The sequence below is a fragment of the Trachemys scripta genome, chromosome 7 (genome assembly GCF_013100865.1).
Source record: "Trachemys scripta elegans isolate TJP31775 chromosome 7, CAS_Tse_1.0, whole genome shotgun sequence".
Classification (NCBI taxonomy): domain Eukaryota; kingdom Metazoa; phylum Chordata; order Testudines; family Emydidae; genus Trachemys; species Trachemys scripta.
Genome location: NC_048304.1, coordinates 29128750 through 29140955, shown reverse-complemented (window position 1 = coordinate 29140955; position 12206 = coordinate 29128750). Strand labels below are relative to the sequence as shown.

The window sequence follows — 12206 nt, the reverse complement described above, 5'->3', positions numbered from 1 at the left end:
AGGCCCATCCCACTGGTGCATCATGGGAGATATAGTCTGTGCAAGGGACACCGGCACACAGTGGAGAATGGGGGCTTGAGGCTCCCGGACTATAACTCCCATGATGCCCTACAGCAGCTTTTCCTGAAATTTTTTTGAGCAAAACTGAAATATTATCAAAATTTAAATTTTCGCCAAAAAACTGAAATTTTTCCTTTAAAATGTAGACAACAATAATTCATTTGTTGTTTTCATTAAATTATTTTCATTTCAGCCTAGTTTTCTGTAACCCCTGGCCCACTTTTGTAGCCTTGAACCTCCCTCCCCGGCAGCTGCCTGGCGCTGCTGCCCGCCCAGCTGGCTTGCGGCAGCAGGGCTGTCCTGCATGCAGACTCACCCCACGTATTTGTACCCACTGTAGGCGAGCAGGTCGAAGGGCGTGAGGTCGCTCTGCACTGTCACTAGGTACAGACTCAGGAGCAGGGCGAGGACTTCAATAACGACCCACACAAAGGCAGTGCTGGCACACATGCCCAGCACCTCTGGGGAGAACCTGCCAGTGAACCATGACAGCAAATCAGCCTTCACTTCTGCCGCTGGGGTGGGGTGCAGGTGCTATTTATACAGGGATCCCTTGCCTGGCATTGAGACGCAGCCACCTCTGGGGTCACATAGCAAAGCTACACCCGAGTTTGAGAGAGGAAGTGGGGGAGAATTCTGCAACTGACAGAAACTATAGCAGAGATTTAGAGATAGGCAGAGTCACCCAATCTGGAACTTGGCTAGGAGGACACCTGGGTTCATACTTCAGCTTTTGAGGAAAACACCAGGGGGATCCTCCACACCCGGGAATCACTGGAAAAAAGGACCCACCGCGCTGGGGTCAGCGTTGCCTGAGAGGGGAGAGCGCCTCTGACAAAGCCTGTGGGGGAAAGGTGGGCTGAGAGTTTTGGTGGCTCCAGGGAAGCAGGACTCACCTTTGCTGCAGGCCCAGGGCTATGCCGGCCAACAGGATGTATGTGATAAAGGCCATGCCTGAAATAGACACACAGATGAAGCGTGAGCTAGAGCTTCCACTGAGGGGGAGGGGGAGACGCAACCCATAGACAGGACAGGAAATGTGAGGGAAGGGGATCAGCCTCCCAGGGGACAGTGCTAGCGATGTCCGTCTGCCTAATTGACTGGGCAGTCTGTCCACTGACCCTCCCTCCCCCAGTTCATCCCCATTCACACACCCGCACCCATTCATCCCCATACACACCACACCCTCTCTCTCTCTCTGTCTGACACCTACCAACTGCTCTCTCTTGCACTAGATATAGACAGAAACAGGGGGTCTCTTAGACCCTAGCTACCAGTCCTAGGAGAAGGGTCATCAGGCCCTGGCCCCTGGGGCTGAGGATGGGTGGGTGGGTGAGTGAGTGGCCTGAGAGTGGAGGGCATCAGACCTGACTAACCTGAGTTAGGAGGAGAGGCCCCTCCCCCATCACTATTTGCTTGATCATACTCACTGGGGATGTACAGGTCCGGCGCATTGATGTCCTGCCGGGGCGTCAGGGGTGTGTCCCTGCTATACCGAACCTCCCAGTTCTAAAGAGAAGGGAGAGTGATTGGATATTGCCTCTAAGCCTTGCAGATCCTTATTCATTAAACAGGGGAAACTGAGGCACAGACATCATTATCATCATGCAATTGAACCAATGGCAGAACCCGGACTAGAACCCAAGCGTCCCGGTTCCCAGGGAGAGAACCCAGGAGTCATGACTCTCAACCCCACGGCCAGCTCTGAGACCCCATAACTTGTGCATCAGGATGTGCGGCAAGGGCATCCCGTACCTTGTGTGCATACGGGAAGAGCAGCAGCGCCAGCTTCTTGGTCACATAGGCAGTGTCCACGGCGAAAAAATATTTGAGCCTGTTCACGGACATGAACCTGTGGATCTGTGCAGGGAGAGATGGGTTATGGCATTGGAAAGGGGACTTGTTACTGTGCCAGGAAGAGCAGGGGGTCGTGCTATAGGGCATAACGGGGAACTAATCATACTGGGTGGGGCAGGGGTGGCTACCACACCAGGCTGCACTGGGGATTACTGCACTGGGCAAAATGGGATGTGTGTGACAGGGACTTACTGCGCTTGGGGCATCCTGGGAGGACAAAGCCCACCACTAGTCAATTAACGACACCTCTCCATTCTCCTGCGGGGGCCAGATCCAATTTATAGAGAAGAAACTGAGGCAAAGAGACAGGAAGGGAACCCCGGAGTCCTGGCTCCCAGCCCATCCTTGCTCTAATCCACTAGATCCCACTTCCCTACCACAGCCACGTATAGAACCCAGGAGTCCTGGCCCCCAAAGTCCACTCCCCTCCCAGAGCTAGAAAAAGAACACAGGACTCCTGACTCTCAGACCCCCCACTTTAACAAACAGACCATGCTCCCTTTAGTGAAAGGGCCACGGAGACTCTGCCCTGCAGAAGGGGTACTGCCAGAGTAGGGGAGGACTCTCCCCACCATGGGGGCACAAGGTATGCAGATTCCAGGGGCTGCAGAGCATTCCGCACCCCCAATCACAGCCCCCGCCCCCCCATTCTAGCCCTGAGCAGTGCAGGGGTCTGGGTCCTGTCCCTCCCATACCTCCTTGTGGACAATGTCCTTGCTCTGGCTGGCGATGGAGGAGCCATAGGCCACGGCCACGTTAGCCATTGGGTCAGCCAGGAGGGTGTTGAAGCCCATGTCGATTCCTGAGGCAGGGGTGCCTTGTGCATGTTGGAAACCAGCACTGGTGTCATCGAAGAGCTGGTGGGGGTCCGGGGCAGGAGGGACCAGGGGGCCCCGGCCTCGGTGCTTGGAGCCTGCAATACATATAAAATCAACGTTGATCAAATGTGCAGACAACATGCAGATTGGTAAATAGTGACTGGGCCAGGGCTGTCATACAAAGCGAACTGAATCGATTGGAGAGCAGGACCCATTCAGACACACTCTATTTTAATACAGCCAGACGTGTCCACCCATCTAAGAACAAGGGGGTCAGGCCGTGCGGACAGAGCTGAGACTGTCTCCTGGCGAGCAGTGACTCTGGACAGGATCCAAGGGTCAAAGTGGACAAGCAACTGACCATGAGCTCCCAGTGCCATGTTGTGGCAATAAAGACTAAGGTGACCCTTGGAGTCACCCAATCTGTAACCAGAGTAGGTGTAAATAGGCGCATACAGCACTGGGCAGACCCTTACTGCAACAGGGCATCTGGTTCTGGGGCCACAGGTTGAAAAACTGAAGAGGTTGCAGAAAGGAGCCGTCAAAGTGACTTGGGGGCTGAAGAATAAAGTCTCTCGCTCTAAGCCTTTAAGAGCTCCAGATGTTCAGCTTATCGAAGAGACGATCAAGACTTATTCATGATGTCTAAGTAGCTTCGTGGGGAGGGGAGAATGGGATGCAACTGGGCCACGCTGGTCTTTTCTTCCTGACTTGGCAGAGGTGGTGGTGGTGCAATTCTACTGTGTACCTGTAACTCATGCCACATCACAGCAGGCCTGGCCCTTGGCATCGCCCCTCCCCACACAGGGCCTGGCCCTGGGCACCCCCCACCCCAGCTCATGCAGGCCCCTCAAACCCCCGACAGCTGCCTGCCAATCCCAGCACCGGGGAGACCCCCGAGCCGGCTGGGGGGCCTCGCCCGCTGGGTCCAGCCCCCACAGCTGCCCACGTGCTGGGCCAGGGGAGCCAGGAGCTGCGGGAACCCGACACCCAGAGCCTGGGGGCGGCTGGAGGCCTCGGCGCAGACACCAGCCTGGCCGGGGTCTCCCGAAGCAGCAGGGGCTGGGCGCGGACACCCGGGGCGAACGGGGCCCGGCAGCCCCCACCCCCGCCACTGGCCCGGCCCTCAGGAGAGGGTGAGCCCCGCACTCACCTTGCCCCCCGTAGCCCTGGTGATAGGCCATGGCGGGCTCAGCGCGCGGCCGGCCCCCGCGGGGCTTTGTGGGTATGAATAACAATGAGCTGCGGGTCCCCCCGGGCGCTTTCACGGGCCCTTCGTTCACTGCGGGCACCCCGTACCGGACCCTGAGACCCGGCAGCAGCCACGTCCCCGGCCACACGCTCCCCAGTTCCGATTGGCCGCCGGACCACGTGGATTGGACAAACGGTCATGTTGATTGGGTCAGGAGATATCAATCCAGACCCAGTTGTTCCAATAAGAAGTCAGAGGGCAGGATGTGTGGCACCGGGGAGCGGCGCATGCGTATTTACTGCAGCTGAAGCGCTAAGTGCCAGGAGTGTGGGGGCGGGGGCGAGCGGTTGCGAAGGGGCAAGTGGAGCGGGCGAGGGAGTAGCTCAGCCAGGATGCTATATACTAGATCCATGCTTTGTACAGCCGTTAGTGGCAGGGCCGCCTGGGGGAGTGGGGGCAAGTGGGGCAATTTGCTCCCACGAGAATATAGTATTCTATAGTATTGCAACTTTTTTTTAATGGAAGGGGCCCCCGAATTTGCTTTGCCCCAGGCCCCCTGAATCCTCTGGGTGGCCCTGGTTAGTGGCTACTGACAACCAGTGCGCCCCCCGCACTGCACATACAATCATAGATGCCAAGGCCAGAAGGGACCATTGCGATCATTTAGTCTGCCCTCCTGCATGTGACAGGCCACAGGACTGTCCTGAATTAATTCCTGTTTGAACTAGAGCAGCTATTTGAGAAAAAAACCCATCTATTCTTGATTTAAAAGTTGTCTGATGAAGACTCCACCATGAGCCTTGGGAAGTTGCTCCAATGATTAATTACCCCCGCTGGTTACAAAAATATGCCTTCTTTCCAGTCTGGCTCTGTGTAGGTTCAGTTTCCAGCCATTGGATGTCAGATCTCTGTCTGCTGGATTGAAAAGCTTGTTGTTAAATTTCCGTTCCCCATGTAGGTACATATAGACTGTGATCAAGCCGCCTCTTAACCTGCTCTTTGTTAAGGTAAGCAGATTCAGTTTCTGAAGTCTCATATAAGGCACATTTTCCAATTCTTTAATCATTCTTGTGGCTGTTCCCTGACCCCTCTCCAATTTATCAACATGATTCTTCTTGAATTGTGAACACCACAACTGGACACAGGATTCCAGCTGTGCTCGCACCTCTGCCACATACAGAGGCAACAGAACCTCTCCTCTACCTGAGATTCCCTTGTTTGTGCATCAAAGGATTGCATCACACTGGGAGCTTATGTTCAGCTGCTTACCACTATGACCACCAAGGCTTTTTTCAGAGTTAACAGCTACCTCCTCCTGTCCCCGAGACTGCTATACATCCCGCAGCTCTGTCAGGTGCATCTGCAAAGCCAGGAAAATACCAGGCATATGAGTGCACTCCTCCCCTACACAATACCCTGGGGAAGGTGCACTCAGCTACTGGCCAGTAGCAATTGATGTGAGGACCCTGATGTAATTGTGGGGTCCCAGCCAGGGGAATTGGAACAATAAATACACAGAGAAGCGGAGGAGCCTGAGGCAGCCACCAATGGAGTTTTTGCTGGCCACAGATGTGGGGGATGGGGAGAGTTCATATCTGAATAACAATCTAGCACATTTTTTAAAAACAGAGCCTGCAGGAATTAGTCAAATCCCATGAATCCCTGGGAGACTAAGCCCATTGGGCCCCATCTGCACCTCAAAGCACACTCCCACTTTGGGCCACTGACTCCAATTGCAGGTGAAGTTGTTCGCTACTGGGAGCAGATTCTCAGTGGGTGAAAGTCATCCCAACACTGGTGACTTCAGTGGAGCCTGGTCAGTTTCCACGTGCTGAGAGCATGACCCAAAGGGGGTCTATTTAAAATGCCAGTTCCTGGTGTCCCAAGATTACAGGGTTTTGAGTAAAGTGACTTGCTTAACTCACCATCCCTTTTGGACCAGCTGAACCTTTGCCTAATAGCAGGCATGACTCCACAAGGCCTGGCTGGAGAGCCCTGACCCCAGTGCAGGCTGGGGCCTGCATTCAAGATTGCAGGGACTCGTGAGTGCTGGTGAAAATCAGCTGAGCAGAAGCGTCCAGTGCCATCCATGCTGTTGCTATGAGGGTGAATGTGATCCTGGCATGTCTGAGGGACAGGGAACAGGAGCTGGGAGGTGAAATCCCCTCTGCACGCAGCATTGGTGAGACCGAGACTGGATCTTGCACCCACATCCAGTTACCACTCTTCCATAGGCTGGTGACAAATCAAGGAGAGCCTCAGAGAAGAAGCACAAGAAGGATCCGAGGCCTGGAGGACCTGCCTTGCCAGGAGAGGCTGATGGAGCTGCATTTAGTTTATCCCAGAGAAGGTCCCAAAGGGGCTCAATCCTGGCCTTTCAGCCCCTCCACAGGGAGATTTCTTGAAGCTGGGGGCTCATTAATGTCACAGACAAAAGCTGAGCAAGAGCCAAAGGCTGGGAGCCAACGCCCGACACATTTCGCCGGGAACTGAGGGACGCATGTTCAACAGGGAGAGGGGACTCACCCTTGGCACAACTGCCTCAGGGCTGGGGGTAGGAGGTTCTCCATCAAGGGGGGTCTTTCAATCCGAACTGGGTGTCTCTCTAAAACTCCAGCTTAGCCAGCAGCTCTGGGCGGGGTGCAGGAATCCGTGTGGGGAAGTACCCAGCTTGAGTGATGCAGGAGTCAGAATGGAGGATCAGAACAGGGCCTTCTGGCCTTTGAATCTCCCATCCATAAATCCTCTGGCAGGGAGTTCCGCAGCTCACCTACCGACTCTCATGCCAGTCGCCAGGGAATCTAGTTCTTTGCACATTGCACAAGGAAGTCTTGCATGCTGCACACGTTCTCTGAGATAGGGGCTCCCTTGCCTGGGCACTGCCCCCTTGTCCTGGAGCCATGGGAGCTGTAGGGAGAGATGGAGAGGAGGTCTGGGGGGAGGGCAATGGAGCCAGTCTCACTTCTCTTACCTGATCAATGGAGTCCATGGGCAGACAGGACCAGCCATTCTGCCAGGGGCATTGGGGGGGACTGAATTCCTATGGACATTTGGGGGTCTGCCCCTTAGGACTAAGGCACTTCCTCCAAATGTGGGTCCCAGCAGCTTGGCAATGACAGACTCACTAGCTAGTGAGGATGGAAGTGGTGGTGGATGTTCTGGAGGAGCCCCCTAAATCTTAGGGACCATCTCCAAAATGCAACATGGGGGTGCGGGTGGGGAAGGAGGCACAGATGGACTTTGGCAACACAGAGCTGAGACACCTTGCACTCCTAAGGACAGTGGAGAACAAGGGGAGTAGGGCTTGTAGGCACTGGTGGGGGCAGGGAGGCACTGGAGATGGTGCCAGGATGGCAGGTTGATAGGAGTAGGAGGCACAGGTTGGGGTGGGGGTTGCAGGATGGCACTTGGGCTGGGGGCAGAGGGTCAATTAGAAGCATGATATGTGGGTTGTACCGTGGAGGTGAGGAGCAGGGCCGCCGAGAGCAGGTTTGGGCCCCGGTGAAAATTTTTTTGGGGCCCCCCAGCAAGGGTGGACCGGCTAAACAGGGCCGATAAGGGGTGCGGGGAGCTGGGCCCCGGTAATTTGTACCGGCTTCCCCCCCCCTCGTCGGCCCTGGTGAGGAGTGGGGGTCAGAGGGCACATGCAGGTAGGATGTGCGGGTAGCACTGGGGCACAGGGCATAGGGAGTATAGTGGAGGGACAGGAGGTGTGGGTCACACTGGGGGTGAGGAGTGGGGGTTCAGGGGGAACATGCAAGTAGAATGAGTAGGTAGCACTGGGGCATAAGGGGTGCAGTACAGGGACAGGAGGGGCTAGGGGGTGGGACAGGGTGGCACTGGGGTTGCAGGGGCCCCTGGGGTGGGTGATAGTGGGGGATAAAGGTGGGGCAGAAGGAGAGAGGGGATCACAGGAGCGGGGATGTCAGGCGGCATAAGGGCACCCAGGGCATGGGTGACTGAGAGCAGGGTGTGCCTGTGTGTGTGTGTGTGTGTGTGGAGGGAGCACACAGGCTCTGGGGCACAGGGATGTAGTGTAGGGTGGGTGGCACCAGGAGATGGGGCAGAGGGAGGAAGCGGGCAGAGGGGTGCAGGAATGGGAGGAATGGGGGCACAGGAGACCCCTGGGGTGCAGGGGACAGCAGGGCCCTGGGTTGGTGGCAGGGGAGGTGGATGCACTGGAGCGCGGGGGTGAGGCTCTGCGATGGGTGGAAGAGATGGGGCGCCTGGGCGCACAGGAGTAGGGGTGCGGAACCGGGGGCGATGCTGTAGCGGGGCGCAGTGCTGGGCAGGGGAAGCTGGGCACCGGGGCAGGAGGGAGGCTTCGGGAGGCGGCCCCGGCGCCGCGGGCAGGGCCCCGCCGGGGGAGGCGGAGCAGGCGCACGGAGCAATCGGAGCGGGGCGCAGAAGATGCACCAGGCAGGGAGGCGGCTCCGCGCTGGGGCCGGGGGGCGCTGGGTCTGACCCCGCCATGGTGCCCGCGATCCCGGCTGCCGCAGCCCCCAGCAACAGCCATGCTCGGCGAGGGGGCGCTGCCCAGCCCGCCCCCCGCGGGGGACCCGCACCGGGAGGAGGTGAGCGCTGGGCCCGATCCTGGACCCCCATGCGCAAAGGGTGGGGTGCTCTCCCCCCAGGGGCTGGTCGGGGGGGCGCTGCTCTCCCCTATCGCGTTTGCACCCTCCCCCCCGCGCCGGACAGTCGGGCAGGGCGTGGGGGGTGTTTGTGTGTGAGTTGGGGGGTGCGTGGGGGATAGGCGGGGATGGGAGGTGCGGGCTGGAGGTACGGGGAGACAGGCGGGGTTGGGGTGTAAGGGGCTGTTGACGTGGGGGGGTCACGGTGAGTCCCCCGCTCCGTCCCCGCGGCATTTCGGTAACTCCCGTTACAATGTGGAGGGACGATGCACCGGAATCACCGGAGCTGGATCGGGACTGGGGGGGACCGTTGGCCCGGTGTGTGTGTGGGGGGCGGTTTACTGTCGGGCCAGTCGCGGGGAGGCGGGTCGGGTGCCGGGCTCTGCATTGCAGCAGAGCGGCTGGGGCTGGGTGTGTGTGTGGGAGGGACCGTGAGGGGCTCGATCGGGACAAAGGCCGAGGGAGGGGGGCGGGCTTGCTGGGGCTGGAATCCCCCGGACCCAGGGTGAGGTGGGGAGCGCTTGTTTTCTCCGTGCCCCTCCCCCCCCAGTGCTGCAGGGAACACGCCTGGGTGTGGGTGTGGGTGTGGGTGTGGGGCGGGGATCGCAAAGGCAGGAGGAGGCGTGCGGGGCAGTCCTGCTTTGGCTGGTTCTGCGCAGTTTCGATCCCTGACCCTCCTCCCATAACATCCGTGGGCCCACCCCTCCATTCCCAGCTCTGGGAGGTTGTGGGGTCCAGTGGTAGGGAATAGGGGCGGGGGTGTTGGCAGCCCCCTGGGTTCTGTTGTCGACTCCGGAGAGGCCTGGGGTCTAAAGCAGGAGGGGATAGGAACCAGGACTCCTGGGTTCTGGCCTTGGGCCTGGAGGCAAGTGGGGTCTAGGTAGTTGGAGGTGAGCAGGGGTCCAGGATGCCTGGGCTCTAGTCCCAGGTCAGGGTGGGATGGGATCTAATGGTGCAAAGCAGTGGGGGTGGGAGTCAGGACTCGGGGTGCTATACCCAGCTCTGGGACAGGGGACAGGGGGTAAGGTCTGGTGGTTTGTCCCTGAGCCTTCCCATCCCCCAGTGTGCTCATTGGCGCTGATGCATCTGCATCCCTAGCCCTGCCCTGCGTCTGGGAGTCCATTTGTTTTTGGCGCTTTGCCTGGGGCCCACGAGACGCTGTTGAGGTAGAAGGAGGGTGGGGGCAGATTAGATGCTGGCTCATGTGCGTTCTGATTGGTTACTGCTGCCTGGCCTGGGCCAGCCGTTTTGATAGTTGGAGTTTGGAGAGCAGGGTATGGGAGGAAAGGAAATGGGACCTTTCCCCTTTGTGGGGCATTGGCTCTGATCCAGCGTCAGGGCAAGGGGACAGGGAAAGGGCCACAGGGTCTTTCCCCACTAACTGTGTTTCTCTCTCCCTGGAGCAGCAGCGCCCCCTGAAGCAGTCGCTGAGCAGCTCCCTGTGGCGGGAGTCACACTGGCGGTGCCTCCTGCTCACCTTGCTGATGTATGGTTGCTTTGGTGCCGTGGCCTGGTGCCACCTCTCCACCGTTACCCGCCTGGCCTTTGATGGGGCATCCCGGGGAACCTCCACTATCTATCACGCCAGCCCCTGCTCAGACGGCTATCTCTACATCCCGCTGGCCTTCCTGGCCATGCTCTACCTGCTCTACCTGGTAGAGTGCTGGCATCGCTTTGCCCAGGCCCGGCGCCAGCCCCGGGCCAGCACTGCCAGCGTGCACCAGCTGGTGCAGCACATGCAGCAGGCAGCGCCTTGCGTGTGGTGGAAGGCGGTGAGCTACCACTACATTCGTCGGACGCGCCAGGTGACCCGCTATCGCAATGGCGATGCCTACACCACCACGCAGGTGTACCATGAGCGGGTCAACACCCACGTGGCTGAGAGCCACTTTGACTACACGGCCCATGGCGTGCGTGACGTCTCCAAGGAGCTGCTGGGCCTGGCTGAGCATCCGGCTACACGCCTGCGCTTCACCAAGTGCTTCAGCTTTGCCAGCGCTCGGGCCGAGGCTGCCTACCTGGCGCAGCGGGCACGCTTCTTCGGCCAGAACGAAGGGCTGGACGACTACCTGGAGGCACGAGAGGGCATGCGGCTGCAAGATGTCAACTTCCAGGAGCAGCTGATGGTCTTCCCTGAGCCAGGGCGCCCTCCCTGGTTCGCCCGGCGCTGGGCCTTCTGGGCAGCCTCGCTGGCGCTTCTGTCCTGGCCGCTACGGGTGCTAGCCGGGTACCGCACAGCCAATGTGCACTACCACGTGGAGAAGCTCTTTGGTACTGAGGATGGGCCTGGCTCCCAGGAGCCCCCTGGCTACGGGCGCCCCATCCCACGTGTGGCCACGGTGGACATGACAGAGCTGGAGTGGCACATCTGCTCCAACCGCCAGCTGGTGCCCAGCTACTCAGAAGCGGTGCTGATGGATGCTGCCATGGCAGGCGGTGCCTACCTGCGGGGCTGGCAGCGCTGCCGTCGTACGCTGAGCAGCAACTCGCTCCCCTCTTGCAGCACCCGGGCCCTCTACGCCCGCCTGCCCTTCAGCCGCAGCCGCTTCTCGCTGGGCCGGAGCATCTTCCGCAGCCTGAGTGGGGGCGGGACAGAGAGGCAGCCCCTGGGGAATCCGCCCTGCTACCATGACGCCCTCTACTTTCCGGTGATCATCATGCGCAGTGGGGAGACATGTCCCCCACAGGGCACCCCGGGCACAGCGGCTGGGACACCTCTCTGAACTCAGAGCACAGCCAGGAGCATGGATGGATTCCCAGAGACAGGAAAAAAACAACTAAGCTACCCCCGGGGAACAATTGAGCCTCCTTCCTCTGCCCCGGGGACCCCAGTGCTTGTGGCACACAGGCCCTGGCTGAGTTAGAACAAGGGGAGCCACTTCACAGCAAAAACAGTGTGTGCTCTCAGCTCCCCAGGTGTAGATCCGGTCAACCACTGAGGGCTACGGGGTCAGGGCTGGATTCTGATCTCAGCTCCTGTGGGTGGAATTGGATTCCAGAGGTTAGACTGAGCCCAGGACTGGGATAGGGACATTGACAGACCTGTGCAAAGGAACCTAGGGCAGGGGGCAGCCTTCCCCAGGTGTACCAGATGTGCAGGAGGGCGTGAGGCTTCCTTTGGAGGTGACTGGGGCTGCCCTAAATCCCTGATAGTTGGAGGACCTTGATACTGTGGGTTCGGTGCCTCACCCCTCCCTCCCCAAGGCTGGGACCCCCATGGCAGAGTGAGGCTGGGGGATAGTTTAATTTCCTCTCAAAACTCCCCCCAAAGTATCTATTCTGCCCTGGCACCCCTCTCTCCCTGAGGCTGTGCCAAGGGGTTGGTGGTTAAATGGTGCATGTCCGGGCAGGCCTGGCTGGAGTGAGCGTGACAGTGAATAAAGTGACACAAACCCACAGCAGAGTCTGGGTGTGTGGCTGTGCTGCCTGCTTCTGGAGGGGATGAGCCAGGCCGTCTGTCTGTCCCCACTGCTGCCCACTGTTGGAGGGAACAGCTGTGCTGTGTCAGTCTATCGCCCCTTGCTGAACGGGGCTGAGCCCTGCGTTCTCTGGGTGTTGGTGTCTGCTGCCCCCTGTTGGAGAAGATGAGCCTGGCTTTGTGTGTGTGTGTGTGTGGTGTGGTGTGGTGTGGTGTGGTGTGGTGTGGTC

At 58.9% G+C, this 12206-nt stretch overlaps 2 protein-coding genes across 3 annotated transcripts in view; one reads left to right on the top strand and one right to left on the bottom strand.

The window, feature by feature from the left end:
* YIF1A (Yip1 interacting factor homolog A, membrane trafficking protein) overlaps window positions 1-4096 on the bottom strand; it is an 11072-nt gene extending 6976 nt beyond the window's left edge. The window contains exons 1-6 of one of the 2 annotated variants that reach the window (XM_034775145.1): window positions 3889-4096; window positions 2613-2830; window positions 1816-1920; window positions 1491-1569; window positions 957-1014; window positions 377-532 (exon numbers count right to left, since the gene is read on the bottom strand). In XM_034775145.1, the coding sequence (XP_034631036.1) occupies window positions 377-532; window positions 957-1014; window positions 1491-1569; window positions 1816-1920; window positions 2613-2830; window positions 3889-3919 (647 nt within the window). In that variant the 5' untranslated portion in view covers window positions 3920-4096. Of the gene's footprint in view, window positions 1-376; window positions 533-956; window positions 1015-1490; window positions 1570-1815; window positions 1921-2612; window positions 2892-3888 lie in introns of those variants that run through there. The other variant, XM_034775144.1, reaches the window with a different exon arrangement.
* Window positions 4097-8332: 4236 nt separating this feature from the next.
* Window positions 8333-11947, top strand: TMEM151A (transmembrane protein 151A). Its single transcript, XM_034775143.1, has 2 exons — window positions 8333-8501; window positions 9965-11947. The coding sequence occupies exons 1-2, from the start codon at window positions 8442-8444 to the stop codon at window positions 11279-11281; spliced, it is 1377 nt and encodes a 458-aa protein (XP_034631034.1). The 5' UTR covers window positions 8333-8441; the 3' UTR covers window positions 11282-11947.
* The last annotated feature ends 259 nt before the right edge of the window (window positions 11948-12206 follow it).